Raw genomic sequence first — 21,471 nt, 5'->3', positions numbered from 1 at the left:
GTTGCTACAAGTGGCATTATTTCATTCTTTTTTATGGTTGAGTAGTATTCCATTGTGTTTATATACCACATCTTCTTTATCCATTCATCTATTGATGGATATTTAGGTTGCTTCCATGTCTTGGCTATTGTAAATAGTGCTGCTGTGCACATAGGGGTGCATGTGTCTTTTCAAATTATGGTTTTCTCTGGATATATGCCCAGGAGTGGGACTGCAGGATCATATGGTAACTCTGCTTTTATTTTTTTAGAGCTCCAGCTTTCAAATGGGCATTCTAAGCAGTAGGGTAGTAGAAATAAAGAAGGGGAACAGGGCTGATCAGCCGTCTCTTAAGACCTGTTCCTGGAAGTTGCCACATGATGCTTCTGCTTACATTCATTGTGCAGAACTTGATAACGTGGCCGTCCTAATTGTCAGGGATATTGGGAAATTTATGCCCAGCTAAACATTCTCTTCCTATGGAACAAAGGAAGAGTGGCCATTTCCAAATGGGCTAGATTCTCTGCCCCAGAAAGGTAGTAGGTTACACAGTCTAATGATGTGATCTTCACACGAGCTGACAATTTTGAAGTTTGGCTATCTGCTCCCATCTCAGGTTCTCAGGTCCATGGGTGTAAAAGGAAAAACAGCCTCCAGTTGAGAGGGATCTTGTTCAGTGAGTGGTTTCCTCTGCGGACAACCAAATTTCAATAAGGGCAAGAATGGAAAGTACAGAGGAGTTAAAGAAATAGGGGGATTTCCTGATGGTGACATTATTTCACTACCTACCATCCTCCTATGTCTTCCTTTTCTCCTTAACCAGCATGTATTTTGTTTTTATAATAAACACTCCTTTGCAAATCCCTGCAACTTCCTGGTACCTCTCTCCCTGTGGAATACTCCTGGGAACCCCCCAACTCCCCACCTTCTCCTCACAAAATGGATAAGTACAAAACTCAAGTGTGCATTCGGTATGGCAGTCGTGTGACATTTCCTGTGAATAGGCCATGTCCCATTCTGAGAAGGGCCTGTCTTCTTCCTCCTTAGACTTCTGGCTCCCCCTCCACTTACACTCCCTTCAACAGTCGACCTCACTTGATATTTCAGTGAAAAAGCAATGATGCAGTCCAGCAAGGGTTCCTTTACTACCTGCTTCTGAACCCACATTCTGCCTTCCTCCCACTTACAGTGGAACTTCCCTGCTTCTACGCAAGGCTACCTGCTCTACTTGGTACACTCGAGCCCCTTCCTTCTTGCTTTTCCAAGTACTTTTCTCCTGCAAGGATAGCTTCTCTGCCTGCAGTTCCTCAAGCTCGTCCAATTCTTCAACCTTCTCCAATCTGGCTGCCATTCGCACTCTACTGAAATTGCTATTTTTTTTTTTTTGTGCGGTACGCGGGCCTCTCACTGTTGCGGCCTCTTCCGTTGCGGAGCACAGGCTCCGACGCGCAGCCTCAGCGGCCATGGCTCACAGGCCCAGCTGCTCCGCGGCATGTGGGATCTTCCCGGACTGGGGCACGAACCCGTGTCCCCTGCATCGGCAGGCGGACTCTCAACCACTGCGCCACCAGGGAAGCCCGAAATTGCTATTTTTTAAGTGTCCATTTTGTTTCCAAATATAACTGCACATCTCTGTCCTCATGTTGACCTCTAAAGCAGCATTCGACATAGCTTGACCACCCCTTTCTCCCTGAATCACATCTCCTCTTGTAGTATTTGTGACACCACCCTCCCACCAGTTTTCTTGCTCTCTCTCTGACTCCTGCTTGTGAGTTTTCTGTGGCAGTTCTCTTCTACTCAGCCTCTGAATGTGGAAGTGTCCTGGGCCTCTGTCCCAAGCCTTCTTCCTTATCTCTAAGTTCATAACCCCTCATGTCCTCTCCCTCGAGCTCAAGACCCACATCCAAATGCTAGCTTGGCATTTCCACTTGGGTGTGTTTTAGGCATCTCAGCCTCCACATGTCTAAAGAGAACTCTTAAATTTACCACCACATACCTGAAATCCCTTTGCAGCCTCCTCCATCTCAGTAAATGTGATCACCATTCACTGAATGGCTAAGGTTAAAACCTTAGGTTAAATCCTGACTCTCCCTTTCTCTCTTCCCCGCTGCACATCTCATTCATCAGCAAGTCCTGCTAGTTCTACCTTCAAGATCCATCCCACGTTCATGTAATTCATGTAATCCCATCACCATTGCTCTCATCCTAGTCCAAGCCCCTGTTATCTCCTGAACTATTGCAGTAGCCTCCCTTCTCCCACTTTTCCCTGTTGTAATGCATTCTCTAAGTGTGGCCCAGGCTGATCTTTAGAGACACAAATACAGTAATTCAGTGTTTTCCCTTTGCACTGGAATAAGATCCTAGCTCCTTACCGTGGCTCAGGGCCCTGCATGACCTGATGCCTGCCCACCTCTCTGACCTCATTTAATGCCACCCCCATGAGAGGCGCCCTGATGTGTCTTCGCCTTAGGGCCGTTGCAGTTATCCTCATGTTCCCCAAACAGCTTTTCAGGGTGGATCACTTTCTCATCATTCAGGTCACAAGTGTCACCTCCCCAGAGAAGGCTTCCCTGAATACCTTATTTAAAGAGGTTTCCTCCCAGTCTTTCCCTCTGTGTTTGCTTGTTTAATGTCTAGCTTACGCTACTGGAACTTATACTCCATGAGGGCAGGAACCAAATCTAGATCGTTCGCATCTGTATTCCCAGTGTTTAGAATAGTTACTAACCTCTAGTAGAAACTAATCAACTATTTATTGAATACCGGAATGAAAAAAGCCTGGAATGTAGTTCAGTTTTTTTAGTCATATTGCTTCCATCACTCTCTTATTTAAATTATGACTGCCACCAAGAGCGGTAACTGCCTGATTACTATTTCTAAGGGCAGTGTCACACTAGACTACTATTTCTAATCCGTGAAGAGCTAGGAAAACCAGTTAGTTAATCTTGTTAAAAACCGCATGTGAAGGACAGAAGAACTTAGAAGTAAAGCACAGCATTAGTGAGGGGCATTATTCTTGTTTCCAGTGCCTAAATTTTTGTGTGTTGTTGTTGCATAAAGATGTACAGAAGCTGTCTTGTCAGGATCTTTATCGATCTTGTCTTACAGGAAATACAAGAGAAGGAGAGAAGTTAGATGTGCTTTGGGCCATAATGACTGGTTGTCAAAGTGTGGGACAGGAGTGGTCTAAAAGACAGAGAAGGGACAACTAAGGGGTGTCTCCATGTGAGTTTTTGAGAAGGGGTTTTCTTAAACCTGTCTTTGCTGAGCCTAGGAAGGGGGCTGTGGAGGGGAGAGATGAGCATTCTCTTGGTTCTCTGAGGTCACCTCTGAGACACAGGTTGCTTTATAATCAAAGATCACAGTAGCACATCACTAGGCAGGGCTTTAGATAATGACATTTTAAGCAGAGGATGACTACTTCCTCTTTGAGTTTATAAGTTTTCCTAAAATAGAAGGTAATAGTGCTCAAGGGATTATTTTTTATTGTGGTAAAATATACATAAAATGTATCATTTTAAAGTATGCAGTACAGGGGCATGAAGTACATTTGCATCTTTGTGCAACCATCACCCCGTCCATCTCTACAACTTTGTCGCTATCCCAAACTGAAACTCTATCTTCATTAACCAGTAACTCCTCACTCTAACAGCCCCTGGTAACCACTATGCTACTTTCTGTGTCTGTGGATGTGACTACTCCAGGTAAAGGAAAAACACTCCTCTGGTTTCTCCTCTACCGGCAACTACTTCCCTTCAGACACTTCTGCTGCCAAATGTGGGTGGGTGGGAGTGTGTGTGTGTGGAGGGGGAGGTTCCCACCTCAAGCCGTTCTGCCACACCGGCTGGGTGTCCCTGCAGTTCAGTTCAGTTCTGACACCATCTACCTGGAGTTAGCATCAGATCCCACAGGTTAGGATTCAGTCCCACAGGACTGCCCCTGCCACCCCCTTCAGACACCAGTCACAAGTTCAGGCTGCTTCCTGTGCTTCTGATCAACTGACTATAAATCAGAGGGTCCTAGGACCTCCTCCTTCAGTTAGATTAATTTGCTAGGGCAGCTCCCAGAACTCAAGAAAACATTTTACTTACTAGATCACTGGTTTATTATAAAAAGATATAACTCAGGAATGACCAGGTGGAAGAGATGCACAGGGCAAGGTATGGAAGGATGGAAGGGACACAGAACTTCCATGCCCTCTCTGAGCTGACCACCCTCCCAGCACCTGCACATGTTCACTAACCCAGAAGCTCTCCAAACCCCTTCCCTTTGAATTTTTATGGCGGCCTCATTACGAAGGCATGATTTATTAACCCACTGGCCGTAGGCAGTTGATTCAACCTCTAGTCTCTCTCCTCTACCCAGAGGCCTAGAGGGTGGGGCTGAAATCCCAGCCCTCTATTCACATGGTTGGTTCCCCTGACAACCAGCCCCCATCTAAGGGCTTTCCAAAAGTCACCTCAGTAACATAAGCAAGGGGCTTGTTACAAATAACAAAAGACACCCATTTTACCTTTATTGCTCTGAAGCTTTTCCAGGACCTGGGAAAAAATCTAAATATTATTAAAGAAAAGATATCCCTGTGGCTCTTACATAGGAAATTACGAGGATTTCAGGAGCTGTGTTCCAGGAACAATGGATAAAACCCAAATATATGTTGCTTACTGTAAATTACAATATCACACTCATAATTGGAATCATAAATTATTTTCCCTTTTTGTCTGCTATTTCACTTAGTGTAAGGTCAAGGTTCATTCATGTTGTAGCTTTCCAGAATTTCATTCCTTTTTAAGGCTGTATAATATTCCATTAGATGTATATACCACATTTTGTTTATCCATTCATCAATGAATGGACATTTGGGTTCCTTACACCTTTTGGGTATTGTGACTAATGCTGCTATGAACCTTAGTGTACAAAATCTGTGAATCCCTGCTTTCAGTTCTTTTGTGTATATACTCTGAAGTGGAATCGCTGGATCATAAGGTAATTGTATGTTCAATTTTTCAAGGAAAGTACTCAAGAGATTTTAAACCCATTAATTTATTGGAGAAAAGGACCGTTCATTTTTTGCCTCATATATGTCGTGTAAAACGTTAGGTGTCAGAGAAATGGAAATTAATGGGATATGGCTCCTCCTGTCTAGAAACACAGGGACTTAGGATCAAAGACGTGACCAACAGATGAGTAAGTAATTAGCTGTTACATACTGTGCTCAGTGCTGGCACAAGATGTGTATAGACTATTGTGGGAGCACTTTATAATAATGATTTCTGGGGTTCCTGAAGGCAGAATCTCCTTGGGTGTTGTCCTGGATGGATGTTCTGCTGAATTCCGGTTAATAGTGGTAATGCAGTGGCGAAGTTCCAATATTCAAGTTTTTGTTGTACATTTGTTTTTTTTTAATAGCTAACTCCATCCATCCATCTTTTCTGTGACCTAAGTGTCTGCCTTTTGTTTTTTTCTTTCTCTAGTGGTTTTTAATTGCCAACAGATCTTACAAAGTGAGTGCAGCAAGCTCTTTTTTCTTCAGTGGTGTGTTTGTGGGAGTTATCTCATTTGGTCAGCTCTCAGATCGGTTCGGAAGGAAAAAAGTCTATCTCACAGGTAATCTCTTAGCGTTCATGGACTGAATAAGAGGAGTTATTTCCCTAAGGTTCCCAGGGAAATAATAAGGGGACCATTTCCTTAAGGTTCTCAGGGAATTGCCATGTGGACCCAGAACTGATTTTTATTTCACTGGCAAGAGGCTGAGTTGATTCTGGCCAAGCATTTTAAAGTGACCAGCATACCCGAGGAAGGCCAGATATTTGCACTGTAAGCTTTTCATGGTGGTGAGTTCTACAATCCCTGGATTCTAATTCATGCCATGTTTCTAAGGAGAACAAAGATTGAGGCGGTCTACTGGATCCATTGCCTTATATCTTGTGTGCCGATTCATTGCAGATGAGCTCTGTAGGTCTCCGCATAGTCCTCTTGACAAGCTGAGTACGAGCTAAGATTTATCAGTTTCCAGCATTATTGTTAATAATTGAAAACTGCGCATGACAGAAATCAACTTGTAACAAAGAAAACCTCAGTTTTTCTTGATAGTCTTTAAGAGAAACTATTTTTAAAAAATAACATAGCTCAGAAAATTTAAATTCACAAAGATTTTTCTTTACAAACTAATGAATATAATACATTACGTTCATCAAACGCTGTTTTGCCTATGCATTATTGAATAGTGTTCTTCTCTTTCTAGGTTGTGCTCTTGACATCTTATTTGCTATCGCAAATGGGTTTTCCCCCTCATATGAGTTCTTTGCAGTAACTCGCTTCCTGGTGGGCGTGATGAATGGAGGGATGTCGCTGGTGGCCTTTGTCCTGCTGAATGAATGCGTGGGCACCGCCTACTGGGCACTCGCAGGTACTGCTTCAATCCATGCAGACATGGAGATGGGGAGCTGCTCCAGACAACTTGATAGGAACCAGTTCAACCATCGAGTCTAAAAATGCACTCGGACTTGAGGTGCTCTATCCAGCTATTAGATTTTTTCCTGAGTTTGTTCTATATGACCTTGAACGAGTCATTAGTCATTTTATGTGTATTCCTCTCTAGATAGTCTCCCATGGGGCCTGCCTCACAGATGGTGACCTTGCCCCTATCCTCACAGATTGCCTAAGGGCATTCGTTAACTGCTTTTTACTGGTAAAGTGAAAAATAGTGCAGAGGAAATACTAGAAACTCCTTTCTCAGTGCCTTCGTATTGTATTGTATTAAATCCTTGTCGCGTAGGCCTTTCTGACTTTTACTGGTCTCTTCAAGTTAGTAGTACTCTTGTATTTCTTTAATGATGTTTAAGTTCCAAAATAGAGGCCATATTCTGTATTATTTTTAACTATCCCATCATCTTCTTAAGAACTACACTATAGTAAAATAAATGATTTTAAAAGCTCCTTGACTTAAAATAATGTCTTAGGAGAACAACTGCACTAAGACTCGACTTTGTGGACTGTAGGTTTGCAGTGAGAACTTTGTTTCGCTTTCCGTTCATTTGACAATTACTGAGTGCTATTGATGTTCTTGTACTAATACGGGAACAAGTTGACTATGGGACTGTAGGAACTTGCCTGCATGAGGATGTGGATGAGAGCGTGCCAGCTACCATTTGCTGAGCATCTGTTATGTGCCAGGTACCATGCTAGGCATCTGACTCATATCTGTCATATTCCCAGAGCCTACAAGCTAAGAATTTCTACCTTCATTTTACAGATGAGGACACTTCACCTCTGAAAGGAGGGGTGATATGCCCATTTTCACACAGCTCGTGACTGACAGGGCTAGGATGACGCCAGGCTCATGTTGTCCCACTGTTCCCTGAGTACTCCCCTCTTAGATCTTCAGTGGGTCACCTCATACGAATACTGGTCTGCTTAGCCTATTTTTTGCTCGCCTGGTGGTGTTTTCAAAGTTGGTGAGGGCTAATGTATTGAGCTGGAAGACAAAGCTAAATAAAATAAATTTTGCTCTGTTTGTATGTCGACCAAACTGCTGTCCAAGCTGAAGGACACAGAGGGTTGGACAAATTAGAATTAAGGTGAGGAGCAAGAGACACCTGCTCCGTCCTAGCAGGACAGGCTTCCTGCCTGTCTCTTACACGTGGTGCTTTTTTATGACTCACTTTATCTATAGCAGCTTTCAAAGCCTTTAGAGATGGGCTTCTTTTTTCCCTAGGCCAGCTCCTAAGTCAGGATCAGTGAGAAAATGTCCTCTGAGTCTTCAGTTTGCATTGAGACTTTTAAGGTCACTTTTTCAAGTAGTGGGTTCAGACTTGCTGGGACTTCCCAAGAAATGAGTAATGATGGTGATCACGACAACTCACATTGTCCGGGGAGGACACAAAGGCACCCTCTCCTGGGGTTTTGGTTTTCCTGAGTCTAAAATCTGGCTCAGGAACTTCCCTGGTGGTGCAGTAGTTAAGAATCTGCCTGCCAATGCAGGGGACATGGGTTCAATCCCTGGTCCGGGAAGATCCCACATGCCACAGAGCAACTAAGCCTGTGCACCACAACTACTGAGTCCGTGCTCTAGGACCTGTGAGCCACAACTACTGAAGCCCGTGCACCTAGAGCTCCTGCTTTGCAACAAGAGAAACCACCACAATGAGACGACCGCGGAACCCAACAAAGAGCAGCCCCGCTCGCTGCAAGTAGAGAAAGCCTGCAGGCAGCAGCAAAGGCGCAGTGCAGCCAAAAATAAATAAATAAATTTATTTTAAAAAAATAATTAAAAAATTAAAAAACTAAAATCTTGCTCATGTAGAGCAACATGAGTACATATTTTTCACGTACCCAGCACATTTCTCTATTAAAATGTTCACATTTGACTCTAGTTGTTCCATGAAGAAGGTGCTCTCTTACAAAACACATATACTGCCCCCACCCTACCCAATTCTCTAGGACTATTCCTGTCCTGTTGCATATTTTGGGCAAAAAGAAAGACCTCCTGGTCTCTTGCTTCCTTGCCATTCGGCCTAAAGCCAGTGAAAAGATTGCTCTTAAAGCGCATTTACTTTCCATTCTTGTCCTTGAAGCTGAGTTAAGATGGGGCTATTAAAATTTCTATAGCGAAGGGAAAAGGGAGAAAGGAAAAAAACCTGCAACAGTGGTATCAGATGGTTGCCAAGTTCAATGTGAAATTCAGAAGGAGCTTGAGAGAGTTCCCTGAAGGCCAGTGCACTTGACCTGCACCAGGACAGAAGATTCTGATGCCCCTGGAACTCTTGTGAGGAGCTTCCTTCGTCCCTCTCCCATGAGCCGAGTCTTCCCCAGAATTTTCTCCTTGGCCTTTCTTTCTAAGCTGTTTTCTCTCCAGCACAATTTTATACACTCCAGTGGCTTCAGATACGCTCATGAACTGCCAGAAACTGAGAAAAAAACCTAAAAGGTTAGCAATAGGGGATTAGTTGGAAGTAGCCTAATTGTTTAGCAGTTAAAAAAGATTTTCAAAAATTGTGCTTGATTACCAAGTATTTGCAGTATGTATAAAATACTATGTAAAGTACATATAAAAAATATAAATACAAACTGAAAACATCCATTTTTGACCAATTTGCAGTGTATTGCTTAACAAGAATGAGGATAATTGATTGAAAATTGTTGAGTAGAAAAAATAAAATACTAAAGCTATGAAAAATGTCATATTAATATATTTATTATTTATTTTTCTTATATAAATATCTTATAACAAAAGGAATTGATGTTCATTGTAAAAAAAATCAAGAGCATATAGAAGTGAAATATAAATAATACATATAGTCCTACCCACGTGAACATCACCACTGTAAACATATTGCTGTGTGTCCTAGAGCTTCTTCTTTGCATATCTGTTCTACAACATTCATTTATTAAATAGACCCTGCCATGTACCAGACACTGCCTTTATAGACACTTGTGATAAAAGGGTGAACATGGCAGGCCAGGGTGGGGGAAGGTCCTTGTTCTTATGGAGCTTATGTTTTAATCAGGATAGACATAACCAATATGAGGTAATTTCAGAAAATTGTAAGTGCAGTGAAGAAAATTAAACAGGGTAATAGACTAAGCAGTAAGTGCAGGGGACAGATGGTTAGAGAAAACCGAGATGTAGATGTTTGATCAAAGATGTGAATGATGAGGGAGACTAAGGCATGTGAGATTCTGAGAGAACATTCCAGTCAGATGGAATGGCAAGGACCAAGGCCCTGAGGTAGGAATGAGCTTCTCTGAGGACCTGAAAAGATACAGTGTGGAGAGGCATGGGGAGGTTGGGATGAGATCAGATTGGAGGGGCAGAATGATATAGGGCCTGTGATAGGCCAAATGAGGAATTTTGGGGTTTTTTTCACTCACAGTGCAGTGAGTAGCCAGTGAGTGAATTAAAGAGAGGAACAATGGGATCTTGTATACAGAAAGATTACTCTGGTAGGCATGTGAAGAATGGATCATAGAGGAGCAAGAGTAGATTGAGGGGTCATTCAGGAGGCTGGTGTGGTTGGCCCCATGCAACCCAGAGGCAGCTTAGACCAGGTGGGAGTAGTGGAGGAGGAAAGAGGGTGCGTTTGAGCTGGATTTGGTGGGAACGTGACCTGTTAAAGAACCAGCAGAAAAGGCAAGACCAAGAGGAATCAAGGGGACTTCATGGCTTGTGCTTGAAAACTGGAGGGATCACTGGAGACATTTACAAAAACGAAGTCATCACTATACACTATTTTCTAACCTGCTGAAATTTGGCTTTTATTAGTGTGAACTGAGTTGGGAGTAGCAGACATGAAATTAATTTAAAATAAACAGAAAAGAAATCTGAAAAATAGGCATAAATACCCAAATGCCCATAAACAGTTACACAACCGCCTTTGGTTCTCCAGAATTACAATGTGCAAAGTGGTGATTTGAAGTGTTCTTTTTTTTCTAATTAAATTTTTTAACCAAATGACCTAGAGCCTTACCACACCTGTATCCTCACCTTATCCCTGTTGTCATTTCGGGGCATACATGTGCAGCTTCTTGCTGGATATTAGATATGAATGTCTATTGGCACCTCAAATTAAACATATTGCTTTCTTTTACCTAAAATCTCCATCCTCTTCTGGGACCTCTCTCTATAGTAATGTCATCTTTTTATTTAAAGCCATTAAACTAGAACCTTTAAATCATTTCCTCCCATCCATTATATCCAGTTGATCCCAAGTCTTTCTGAGACAGAGTTTCAACTGTGATGAGCTTAGGTATAAAGGGAAATCATTTGGTTAACACAACCAAACCACAGAAGAGCCAGGCCCTTGCGATACCTGGAACCCGGAAGTCAGATGCATCTCATTTCTGTTTCCCATCATCTCTGAGAAGCTTCCTCTGCTCAGTCAGGGATGGGGCCCAGCAGCTCTCAGGTTTCACCACTACGTCCAGTATTTAAAATCCTTGGTAGGAGCTCTGATGGTCCCAGCAAGAGGCCCATGACTGGCAGCCCTGACTTGAACCACAGGGGTAAAGTATGGGGAGGTCATCTCTCTGAAAAAGGGAAAGCGTTCTTGGAATTAGAAAGGTGCTAGGTAGACAGTATTTTATAATTATTGATAGAGGAGTCCAGGTAGAGGAGGCTTCCAGATGGCTTTTTGGGGGAGGTTAATAGATACAAGGGGCTATACCCATTTTAACAGTAGGACGATAATAACGTCCTCACATTTGTACCACATGCATTGTTTCATTTGAAACCAATAACTACCCTTTGGAGTAGATATTATTATTTCTCTTGATAAGGAAACTGAGGCTCAGAGACATTTATGGATTTGCCTAAAGTCACACAGCAGCATGTGGCAGAACTGGGGTCTGAACTTGGTCCCTCTGAAGTGGTCCCATCCTGTGGTCTCTGGACTTTTTGCCTACATTGTTGTCAGTGGGCACTGAGTACTCAGGACTGTTCTGAGCAATGACAGAAACCCTTGTTCTTGGAAACCAGGTGCTATTCGGTGCACTGTAATGAACCTGTAATAGCTATTGATTATCTGAAGTTTCCAGGGAAATCACAGGGAATGGAAGTCCGCATTCCCTTACTTAGTGGACCACATGCTCTGACTGGTTTTCTGAGCACACTGAACTTGCTGTCACAGCAGCTTTCCCTTCTGCATCCCCCTTTTCCTCACTAGGGCAGACAGCATACAAGGCATTGTTTTTGTTATAGGTTAATAATCTACGGACAAGAATAAGAGAAACATTTGTCTTACAGGATTGTTGTAGAAAGTTTTTGTAACAAGTCCTATTGCTGTGGGATGCCCACAGGAGCCCGCCTTTCCCCAGAAGGGTGGTGACGAGGAGGGGAACGGTACAGAGTGCAGGCTCTCCAGTCAGACAGACCAGGGGACAACGCCTCCTGTCTGGGCCACACACAGCCCTGTGTCTTTAGGCAGTGGCACCTAACTTCTCTGAGCTATATGGCTGTGTATGGCTAATAATGGTACCTGCATTATAGGACAATGTATAGATAAGGCTTAGTACTCGATAAATAGTAGCTATGATATAAATAAATAGCGATAGATTTAACTACTACTAATAGTAGCAGGTACAGAAAGTATGTCAGAGGTATAGAATTTGCCAGTATATTGGGCAAGGCAGTGGGTCTGTACCCATTCAGCATTTATTTCAAAAACCATAGGATCCTTAACAACCCCATAGTTGATGTTTTTTCTGTCAGTGTGCTGACAAAAATTCACGCTTCATAGAACTTATATTCTACTTGGGATAGACAGACAAGAAATAAATATAACTGATGGTGATATATATGATGGTGATAAATTAAGCGGAGAAGGACAATAGGGAGAATTGGGGAGTAGGTTGTGATTTAAGATAAGGATTTCAGGGACAGCCCCTGTGATAAAGATGCAGTCCCAGCATTTTCATAGTCTCATGACCTAAAAACCTTCCCACCACGTAGCAAACAATATTTCCAAGCCTCAGCCACAGGTTCAGGTGGATGTCAGTACAACGTCAATGCAGAAAGCACTTGGGCAGGCCCTTAAAATTCATCTTGACCACATGTGGTTTGTATTTTTCATCTGTCCTTCCTTCTTTTCCACTAATTTCCTGGCCTCTCTTCTAGTTTTATCATCTGATCCTGCATATTTGTGTAGGTTTTTCTTTCTGCTGACATCTCACAAGGAAGGGATTGACTCCGTGACCTGGGTTGGAAATGGGGCTGCAGATGGTCCTTTCCCCAGTAACAGGTCTCTTTTCCTGAATTAGGGTCGATCGGTGGCCTCTTCTTCGCAGTCGGCATCGCCCAGTATGCCCTGTTGGGATACTTCATCCGCTCCTGGAGAACCCTAGCCATTCTGGTTAACCTGCAGGGAACAGTGGTCTTTCTCTTATCTTTGTAAGTAGTTTTTCCTCTTAGACTTTTAATTTAATAAGCAGAAGGAATGTCTTAAGAGGATGTGGGTCAATGAGCGGCGTTATTCCCTTTCAGGAGTTTGCCTGAACTGACTTTGGTGAAGAACTAAATTCCGCAAGTGCTCCAATGCTTGGCAGCTCCTGGGAAGAGAGATGCTTAATTAATTCAGAATGCAGGTATCCCTTGTTTAAAGTAACCTCTCAGTAGAGTGCATTTTAACCTTCATATTGCCAATGGAGGGTACCAATTTCTTTTTTAACCTAATGCTTCAAGCTGAAAGATCTTCAGGCTTGGTCAGATCACGTGCTAGGGGTGCGACTGAGGTATGATATTATAGAGCAATCTGTGCATATTGAATATATAGTGACACCTCTTCATCCCATGGATGAGTATAATTTCAGGGCCTCTTCATGTGGACATGGGAAGATACTCAGATATGGGAGAAATCCTTAGAGTGCATGGACTCAAAGCAGTAAAAGGTTGATGCCCTGGTCAGGGCAGGGTTCTACAAAAAACTCATCCAGAGTATCACACCATGGTCCTCTAAAGGCTGTAAGATGAGCCACCAACTTAGGCCTATTTCACCAGAAGTTTTATTGTGCTTCTGAAAGGGTTTCTCCTCTCAGGTATCAGACCTCTAATTTTAATCATTAAAATCTTTGAGATAAATACAGTTTTCAGCCAATGGTACCACCTTTCTTCTGTGAAGTGAGAGATACCCGTAATAGAATTTTCACTCAGATAGCGATTTGATATAGTAATCCTTTATTCAAGTTCTACTAACTGAGATTTGGTGGGAATTGGCCTGAAATCTGTTTTCATTCTCTCTTTGAAAGTAAGAGGATTGTTAAGTACAAAAATGAATATAGTAGAAATAGTTAATGTATATTTAGAAAGGCAAAATTTATGAAATGAATTTAGTTATGTGAAATAGAGTGACATAATTTTATTAAAGAGGAAAATTAACCATATTTTATTAGCTTGTGTATTGTAAATTTTTGGAATAAATGGGTTCGTAGTATAGTTCCTTGAATTAATAAGCATTCATATAAATATCAGTAGATCAACGAATTTTTTTTTTTTACATCTTTATTGGAGTATAATTGCTTTACAATGGTGTGTTAGTTTCTGCTTTATAACAAAGTGAATCAGTTATACATATACATATGTTCCCATGTCTCTTCCCTCTTGCGTCTCCCTCTCTCCAACCCTCCCTATCCCACCCCTCAAGGTGGTCACAAAGCACCGAGCTGATCTCCCTGTGCTATGCAGCTGCTTCCCACTAGCTATCTATTTTATGTTTGGTAGTGTATATATGTCCATGCCACTCTCTCACTTGTCCCAGCTTACCCTTCCCCCTCCCCGTATCCTCAAGTCCATTCTCTAGTAGGTCTGTGTCTTTATTCCCGTCTTACCCCTAGGTTCTTCATGACCTTTTTTTTTTTTCTTAAATTCCATATATATGTGTTAGCATACGGTATTTGTCTTTCTCTTTCTGACTTATTTCACTCTGTATGACAGACTCTAGGTCCATCCACCTCATTACAAATAGTTCAATTTCGTTTCTTTTTATGGCTGAGTGATAGTCCATTGTATATATGTGCCACATCTTCTTTATCCATTCATCCGATGATGGACACTTAGGTTGTTTCCATCTCCGGGCTATTGTAAATAGAGCTGCAATAAACATTTTGGTACATGACTCTTTCTGAATTATAGTTTTCTCAGGGTATATGCCCAGTAGTGGGATTACTGGGTCATATGGTAGTTCTATTTGTAGTTTTTTAAGGAACCTCCATACTGTTCTCTATAGTGGCTGTACCAATTCACATTCCCACCAGCAGTGCAAGAGTGTTCCCACGGGACTTCCCTGGTGGCGCAGTGGTTGAGTCTGCCTGCCGATGCAGGGGACATGGGTTCGTGCCCTGGTCCGGGAAGATCCCACATGCCGCGGAGCGGCTGGGCCCGTGAGCCACGGCCGCTGAGCCTCCGCGTCTGGAGCCTGTGCTCCACAACGGGAGAGGCCACAACAGTGAGAGGCCCGCATACCGCAAAAAAAAAAGAGTGTTCCCACGAATTTTCTTTTTAAATATTTAGTAAGTCGCATGCTTCTTAATCAGGCTGGCTTTCATCTCTCCTTCAGTAGCAGAGTGACTTCACTGGATGATCCGAGCCATTCCGCTTTTCATTTTCAGCATGTGTCGTCTGTCTGTTACTGCTTAGTGCTAGGTGGGGACATTGACTCGCTGGGAAATGAATTCAGGTCATGAAAAACAGAAAGCAGAGAAAAGAGCATGCGAAATCACAATGTATGTGTGTTCCATCAGGCCTAGAAAGTAAGGCTTGCTGCGGCCGGCCTCCAGTTTCCCTCCCACCCCACCTCACACACGCTGCTCCAGGCGCACTAAGCTGCTCTCTGTTCCGGTTTGCAGCTTAGGCTTGTCGGCCTCCGTGTGTCCTACTCAGTGCTTTTGCCGGCTCCTTCAACGCCCTCCTCCCCATCTCTCTTCTTTATTAGTTAATAGCGTTCCCAGTTTGCTCAAATGCCACCCCCTCCGCACTTTTCCAGGTCAGACCTCCAGTCATTCGCTTTCTTTGCTTAATTCTGCAGCACTAAACTGGCACCCTTCAAGTGGCCCCTTATCTCTGCCTCACCCAGAGCCTGTCCTCTTTATAAAGCAGGAGCTCTCTGATAGCACAGGCTCTTTGCTCAGCTGCATTTCCCCCAGCTCCAGAGCTCTGGGCCTTCCTCCACACAGGAGACGCCTCGTATCCATTGGGCAGATGTTGGCACAAAAAGCCTTTGGAATTAGCCTGCGTTAGCCATCAGCAACATCAGAAAAAGTCATGTTATTTTAGAGACATACCTTGTTTGTTTTACTAGAGACATTATGACTTAGCTTAAAAATTCCTTATTTTCACAGTACTTGAATTTGGATAGTTTTACTTTAGAAACCAGTGCCCCCTTAATTTACAAAGGTTTTCCACCTTTAAAGAAATTCTCAGGACGTTTTTGAGCAGAGTCCTCATTGTTAAATTGGCACTGCAGCTTCTAAAGGTGAGTACAGCACCATGTAGCAGGCAGCATGTCCAAGGGCCTGCTTCTTCTTTTAAAAACATGTCTTACTGTTTTGCACGTGCAATCAGCGTGTGTTAGAACTCATATTCCCAAATCTGTCCACTGGCAACTAGGTGAGGCTTCGTTACTGAGAAGCTTATAGGCTTCTCAAAATGTGGAGAAATATCAGGTCCTAAGTTTACGTAATCCAGATGAACCCTTTCCCAAGTAGAAGTCGTTTTATTAACTCAGAGTCAGATTTCCAAAGCCTGAATATCTCTCAAATATCATCGTTAAACATGATTTATGTAGTTTTAAAAGTAATTTTTATTGCTATAAATTCTGAAAACACAGAGAAGCTTAATAGGAAGGGGAAAATGACTTAAATTATCCAAAGATAATAATGACTTCCTATATTTTGACTCTTTCCTTGTTGGTTCTTTTTCACTCCTCTTCGGGCTCCTCAGCTTTCACTTTTACTATCATAGACTTTCTAGCATTTCACTTATATTTCTATCCCAAGTATACTCTCTCTATTCACCCCACTAGTCTTATATTCTTTTTATTTGTATTCAGACTTGATCAGGTTGTCTTACATAGGTACCTCACATATGGGCTGGTGGACAGGGCCAGTGGATCCAGTGATGATCGGCAGACATAACTTCCAACAAAACAATATTTTACTTGATTATTCACTTGTATATTAGTAACAATCATCAGATAGCAGTGAAAAAGTAAATAAAAGAATTTTTCAGGATGTTGTAGAGGCCTTTGTTCCTGCTTTTGTTGACAACCAAATGTTGTACATGAATAATCTCTCCCCAGTAGCAGGACTCCTGGGAAAATGCCTGCTTTTTTGTTTCCGTGTCTTTCCTCTCAGCACCTATTACATTGCTCCATACAGAATGAAAGTGTTCAGTAAATGGTTATTGATGAACTGGCTGTCCGTGAAGTTCCAAATCCTGTTGTGTTTGTTGCCAACACTATCCTTACTGAAAGGCATGGGGAGTTCTGAAAGGCACCTTAAATAGCCTTTATTAGTATTATTCATGCAAGTTTCATTTTAGGAAAATAATATCAGATTAGATCAAAAGGTACTTGATGTTGTGTTTTGTAAACAAGGCTTCCATGTTCCTGCCACCCTTTGGTTTTTGAAAAGTCCTCTAAGAGTATGCAGAACTGTGAAGAGGAGAAAAGATACGTAATATCTAAGTCTTGAAACTGTTGAAAGGTATCAGTGGCAATAGAAATGTTCAGTACTTTGTAGCTATAGTAAGAAGTAACTGTTGTTTTGGAACTGGAGTAGTTAACCAGAAAATAAACTTTTATTCTTTTTTATTTTTGCGGTATGCGGGCCTCTCACTGCTGTGGCCTCTCCCATTGCGGAGCACAGGCTCCGGACGCGCAGGCTCAGTGGCCATGGCTCACGGGCCCAGCCACTCCGTGGCACGTGGGATCTTCCCGGACCAGGGCACGAACCCGTGTCCCCTGCATCAGCAGGCGGACTCTCAACCACTGCGCCACCAGGGAAGCCCCTGATTGGAGTATTTTAAAGCTTTAAAGCTCAAAAGTAGTTAAGATGTGATAAACCCTTTTTCATTTTTATGTGTAGCCTTAAAATAATCTCTACCTTTTTAATAACATATCACTGTGTTGAAAACACTTAAAAATTCTTTTCTGATGGATAATAGAGATTTTAATCTTCTTTGTGAGGCTTTTTCAGAACTTTAAAAACCCACTCTACAGTATTATTCTAACAACACTTGGCTGTGATTTAGAGCCATATCTCTGACACATGCTTTCTGAAGAATTACTCAGTACTGTAAACTTAACTTGCCATTCATATATTAACATTTACCTAAAAGTAAATGCATGCTGTTTACTTTTTTACTGCAATTTTGGGAGTGTGTTTTTGGTTTCCATTCGTAAAGGAGGCCATCATTTAATGATGGCAGCTGTCGACAGCAGCCCTCTCTCTCTTCCACATGTCATTGGGAGAGTCAAGCTTTAGACCTAACGTGGAATCTGGTTGTGGTTTGGGGACCACGTACGGCGTGGGTGATTTGTCTCCTTCTGGTGCACGTGTACCTATACGAATATACAGCCTTTGATGACATCTCTTTCAGATTCATTCCTGAATCACCTCGTTGGTTATACTCCCAGGGTCGACTGCGTGAGGCTGAAGCCGCGCTGCACCTCATCGCCAAGAGGAACCGCCAGCTCAAGTGTACCTTCTCACTAACACACCCGGACAACAGGAGCTGCAGGGAGACGGGAAGTGTCCTGGACCTGTTCCGCTACCGGGTCCTCTTGGGGCATACTCTGACCCTGATGTTCATCTGGTAATTCTCTCTAAGGGCTCTTCTGTTGATCTGCAGCTCAGGTTATTGATAGTCAGTTATTTCTTCAGGGTTACAGAAAATTTCACTCTTTTCTTCAGCCTGAAGTTGTTTTCAGAGAAACAAGCCTCCCCCCATCCCCCAGCTTAGGTGTTATGCTCACCTGTGCTTTCTCAGCATCCTCCCCTTCAAGGAGGAAATGATGGTGCCTGGCGGCAGGTTTACTGAACTTGTAGAAGTAGGTGTCAGAAGCACATCTTTGCTTATGAGGTATTTAATGTAAATTTTTAGGTCCCCCTTCCCTGCTCCAAAAAAAGGAAAGCAAGGAAGCACACCAGAGACAGAAGACTTTCTAAGGGGGACTTGGAGGCACCTGCCCTTGGTTTTGGCCTCAGGCACTTAGATAGCACGTTCTAATGGCAACCCCACTCACTCAGTCAACAGGTGGGCTGAACGTTTGCCTCGTGGGAATGAGATCCTTGGAGTGTGAGGTGACAGCCTCAAAGCCACATGTGCAAGTCAGTGAATGAATGGATTAGTCCTCTCTGAACCTGAGTTTCTAGTTTGGCTAATTCTGACCTGCCCTCAAAATGTTCTCTGCATTAATGTAAATCGCACTGAATGGTTCAAGATTGTGCCATTTAAAGAATTAAATTGTGGAAAGGGGAGCAATGGATGGTTTATACGTAGAATTTGTGGAGTACCATAGGTTTTAATATTATTCATTCTGTTAAAGTGCCGTAAATGTAACTTGGTCCAGGATTGCACACAAACATCATATTTACTGGCCTAGAGGGCTGTTGTGCTATGGTTTGCCTGTATTTGGCAAGAAGCCTGCATAGAATCCTATATTTTTCACTTGGGAAAAGAGGAGAGTCATTTTATATCAAATTAATTGTATATATAAAGCTAAAAGGAACAGTATATTGAGAATAAGAAACTGCCAAGATAGTTTTCTATATCTTGATTCTCTTTTCCCACCCGACCAAACCCTGGCTACCACCTGTATGGTTAGGGGCCGGGTCACATCAGCTGCCACCGTCCCCACTGAGCCAGCCTAGTGCTGGAATATCACAGATGCATAAGAAATGTTGAACGAAGGACACAAGTTCGGAGGCATGGAGATTAAGGGAGCCTTTATTAATTTATTTAAAATTTTTATTGGAGTATAGTTGATCTACAATGTTGTGTTAATTTCAGGTGTACAGCAAAGTGAATCAGTCATACGTATACATATATCCACTCTTTTTTAGATTTTTTTCCCATATAGGCCATTACAGAGTATTGAGTAGAGTTCCCTGTGCTATACAGTTAGGTCCTTATTAGTTATCTGTTTTATATATAGTAATGTGTATGTGTCAATAACAATCTCCAATTTATCCCTCTCCCCGACTTGCCCCCAGTAACCGTAAGTTTATTTTCCATATTTGTGACTCTTTTTCTGATTGTAGATAAGTTCATTTGTACCCTTTTTTTTTAGATTCCACATATAAGCGACATCATATGATATTTATCTTTCTCTGTCTGACTCACTTCACTCAGTATGACAATCTCTAGGTCCATCCATGTTGCTGCAAATGGCATTATTTCATGTTTTTTTAAAGCCAAACCTGACAATACAGCGTAGGAGCTACTAAGGAAATCCTTACAAAGTATGTTCAGGTACTTAAGGCTCCATAAAACTGCATTTGCATGTCAAGTAGACAGTCAAACCCTCTGCCTTGAAGGAAGTATCTACTTTCTTAGGGGTTATTTACTTCTTGTTTTTAAGTTTTTGTTTTTTTCCAGGAATATTAACTTTGGGGTTCTGGCCTTCAGGGGATAAAAAACAGACAGACAGAAAAGCAAACTAGACTTAGAGCTAGGGAGAATGTTTATGTTTATTTTATGTCTTACACGGCCAAAGGAGCTGTTCTCAAATAAACTTCTTCCCCCGCGCTCAGAATGTTAAAATACATGATAACTGAGACAGTGTCATTCCACATACTGCCGTTCTTTTTGAAGATGCTATAAAATTCTAAAATCTTTTCTGTGGATCTGTCATTGAAGAAAACCTTAACTGGGGAGTAAAATTATACCTCTGTGCTTAACATCTGTTCCTTTGGTTATTTCCCACAGTAGTGCCTTTTTATATAGTTCTTTGATGCCCTAAATATACTGCTAAATATTACGCAAGCATTTTAAATTTTGTTTGGGGCCCATAAACGGGATTGAAATGATTTGAATAGCTGTAATTATGCATCCCAACGACCACCTCTACCAGCAAAGAAATCTGCAAACGGAGTCTGAGACCATAGGCCTTCCTTGCCCATGTTCTCCCCATTTTCTCTCACCACCAGCTGGTAACTCAGTTCCTCTAGTGTCTTGAACTGGCTCTGTTTATTTGTGCCCTACTTGCTACCTTCACAACTTAGTTTAAATATGTATGTGTGTTTCCATTGCTGGACTGCTTCACTGGGATTTCTATATTAAATGCAGAATAGATACACACTAACACATACAACACATTAGGAATAGCATTATGTAAGGCGGGGGGGTCTCTGCTGCAGATGGAAAGGATTTTTTAAGTACTTCAGGAAAATATTTTAAGTTGTCTAGCCTGCTGCTTACAGGCAAAGTGCTCGGGGACAGGGAAAACAGAAAATTCAGTGTCACCTTGCATCGTTACCCGTGACGTCCCAGCTATGACTCAATTTGCCAGAGAGGGATGAGTCACTAAGCAGGCCAGCTCCAGGAGTCCGTCGTCCCTCCCCATCCCTCTCCTTGGTTCCTGTGGTCCATTCTTACTAGCCCAGAGCATTTGGCCCATTTTGCTGTTTTGTCAGAGACGGAAAGAAAGCTTTCCCTTTCCTGTTGGTCTCATCATAGCTGCAGCTCGTTGGACTTTTTCTAAGGAAAAGAGAAGCAAATGGGAATTTCCTCATAATAAATACTTGTCAAAATGAATTGTAAAAACATAAAAACTAATGAACTTCCGAAGCCCAGGTCTTTTACTATTTGTATAGAAATTTATGGTTTACAGAGGGGGAAAAGGAGGGGGTGTGGGATTAATTGGGAGATTGGGATTGACATATATACACTATTGATCTATGTATAAAATAGATAATTGTTGAGAACCTACTGTATAGCACGGGGAACTCTACTCAATGCTCTGTGGCGACCTAAATGGGAAGGAAATCCAAATAAGAGGG

At 42.3% G+C, this 21,471-nt stretch overlaps 1 protein-coding gene across 1 annotated transcript in view; it reads left to right on the top strand.

Moving 5' to 3' along the window:
• SLC22A15 (solute carrier family 22 member 15) overlaps nucleotides 1-21,471 on the top strand; it is a gene marked incomplete at its 5' end in the record, with an annotated part of 79,231 nt that overhangs the window by 33,903 nt on the left and 23,857 nt on the right. Inside the window, 4 exons of the mRNA XM_082832359.1 lie at nucleotides 5,454-5,586; nucleotides 6,224-6,388; nucleotides 12,736-12,865; nucleotides 18,068-18,283. Coding sequence (XP_082688485.1) covers nucleotides 5,454-5,586; nucleotides 6,224-6,388; nucleotides 12,736-12,865; nucleotides 18,068-18,283 — 644 coding nt within the window. The remainder of the gene's footprint in view (nucleotides 1-5,453; nucleotides 5,587-6,223; nucleotides 6,389-12,735; nucleotides 12,866-18,067; nucleotides 18,284-21,471) is intronic.

The sequence above is a fragment of the Leucopleurus acutus genome (genome assembly GCF_964270905.1).
Source record: "Leucopleurus acutus genome assembly, chromosome: 2".
NCBI classification, from domain to species: Eukaryota; Metazoa; Chordata; class Mammalia; order Artiodactyla; family Delphinidae; genus Leucopleurus; species Leucopleurus acutus.
This window is presented reverse-complemented; position numbering and strand designations above follow the sequence as displayed.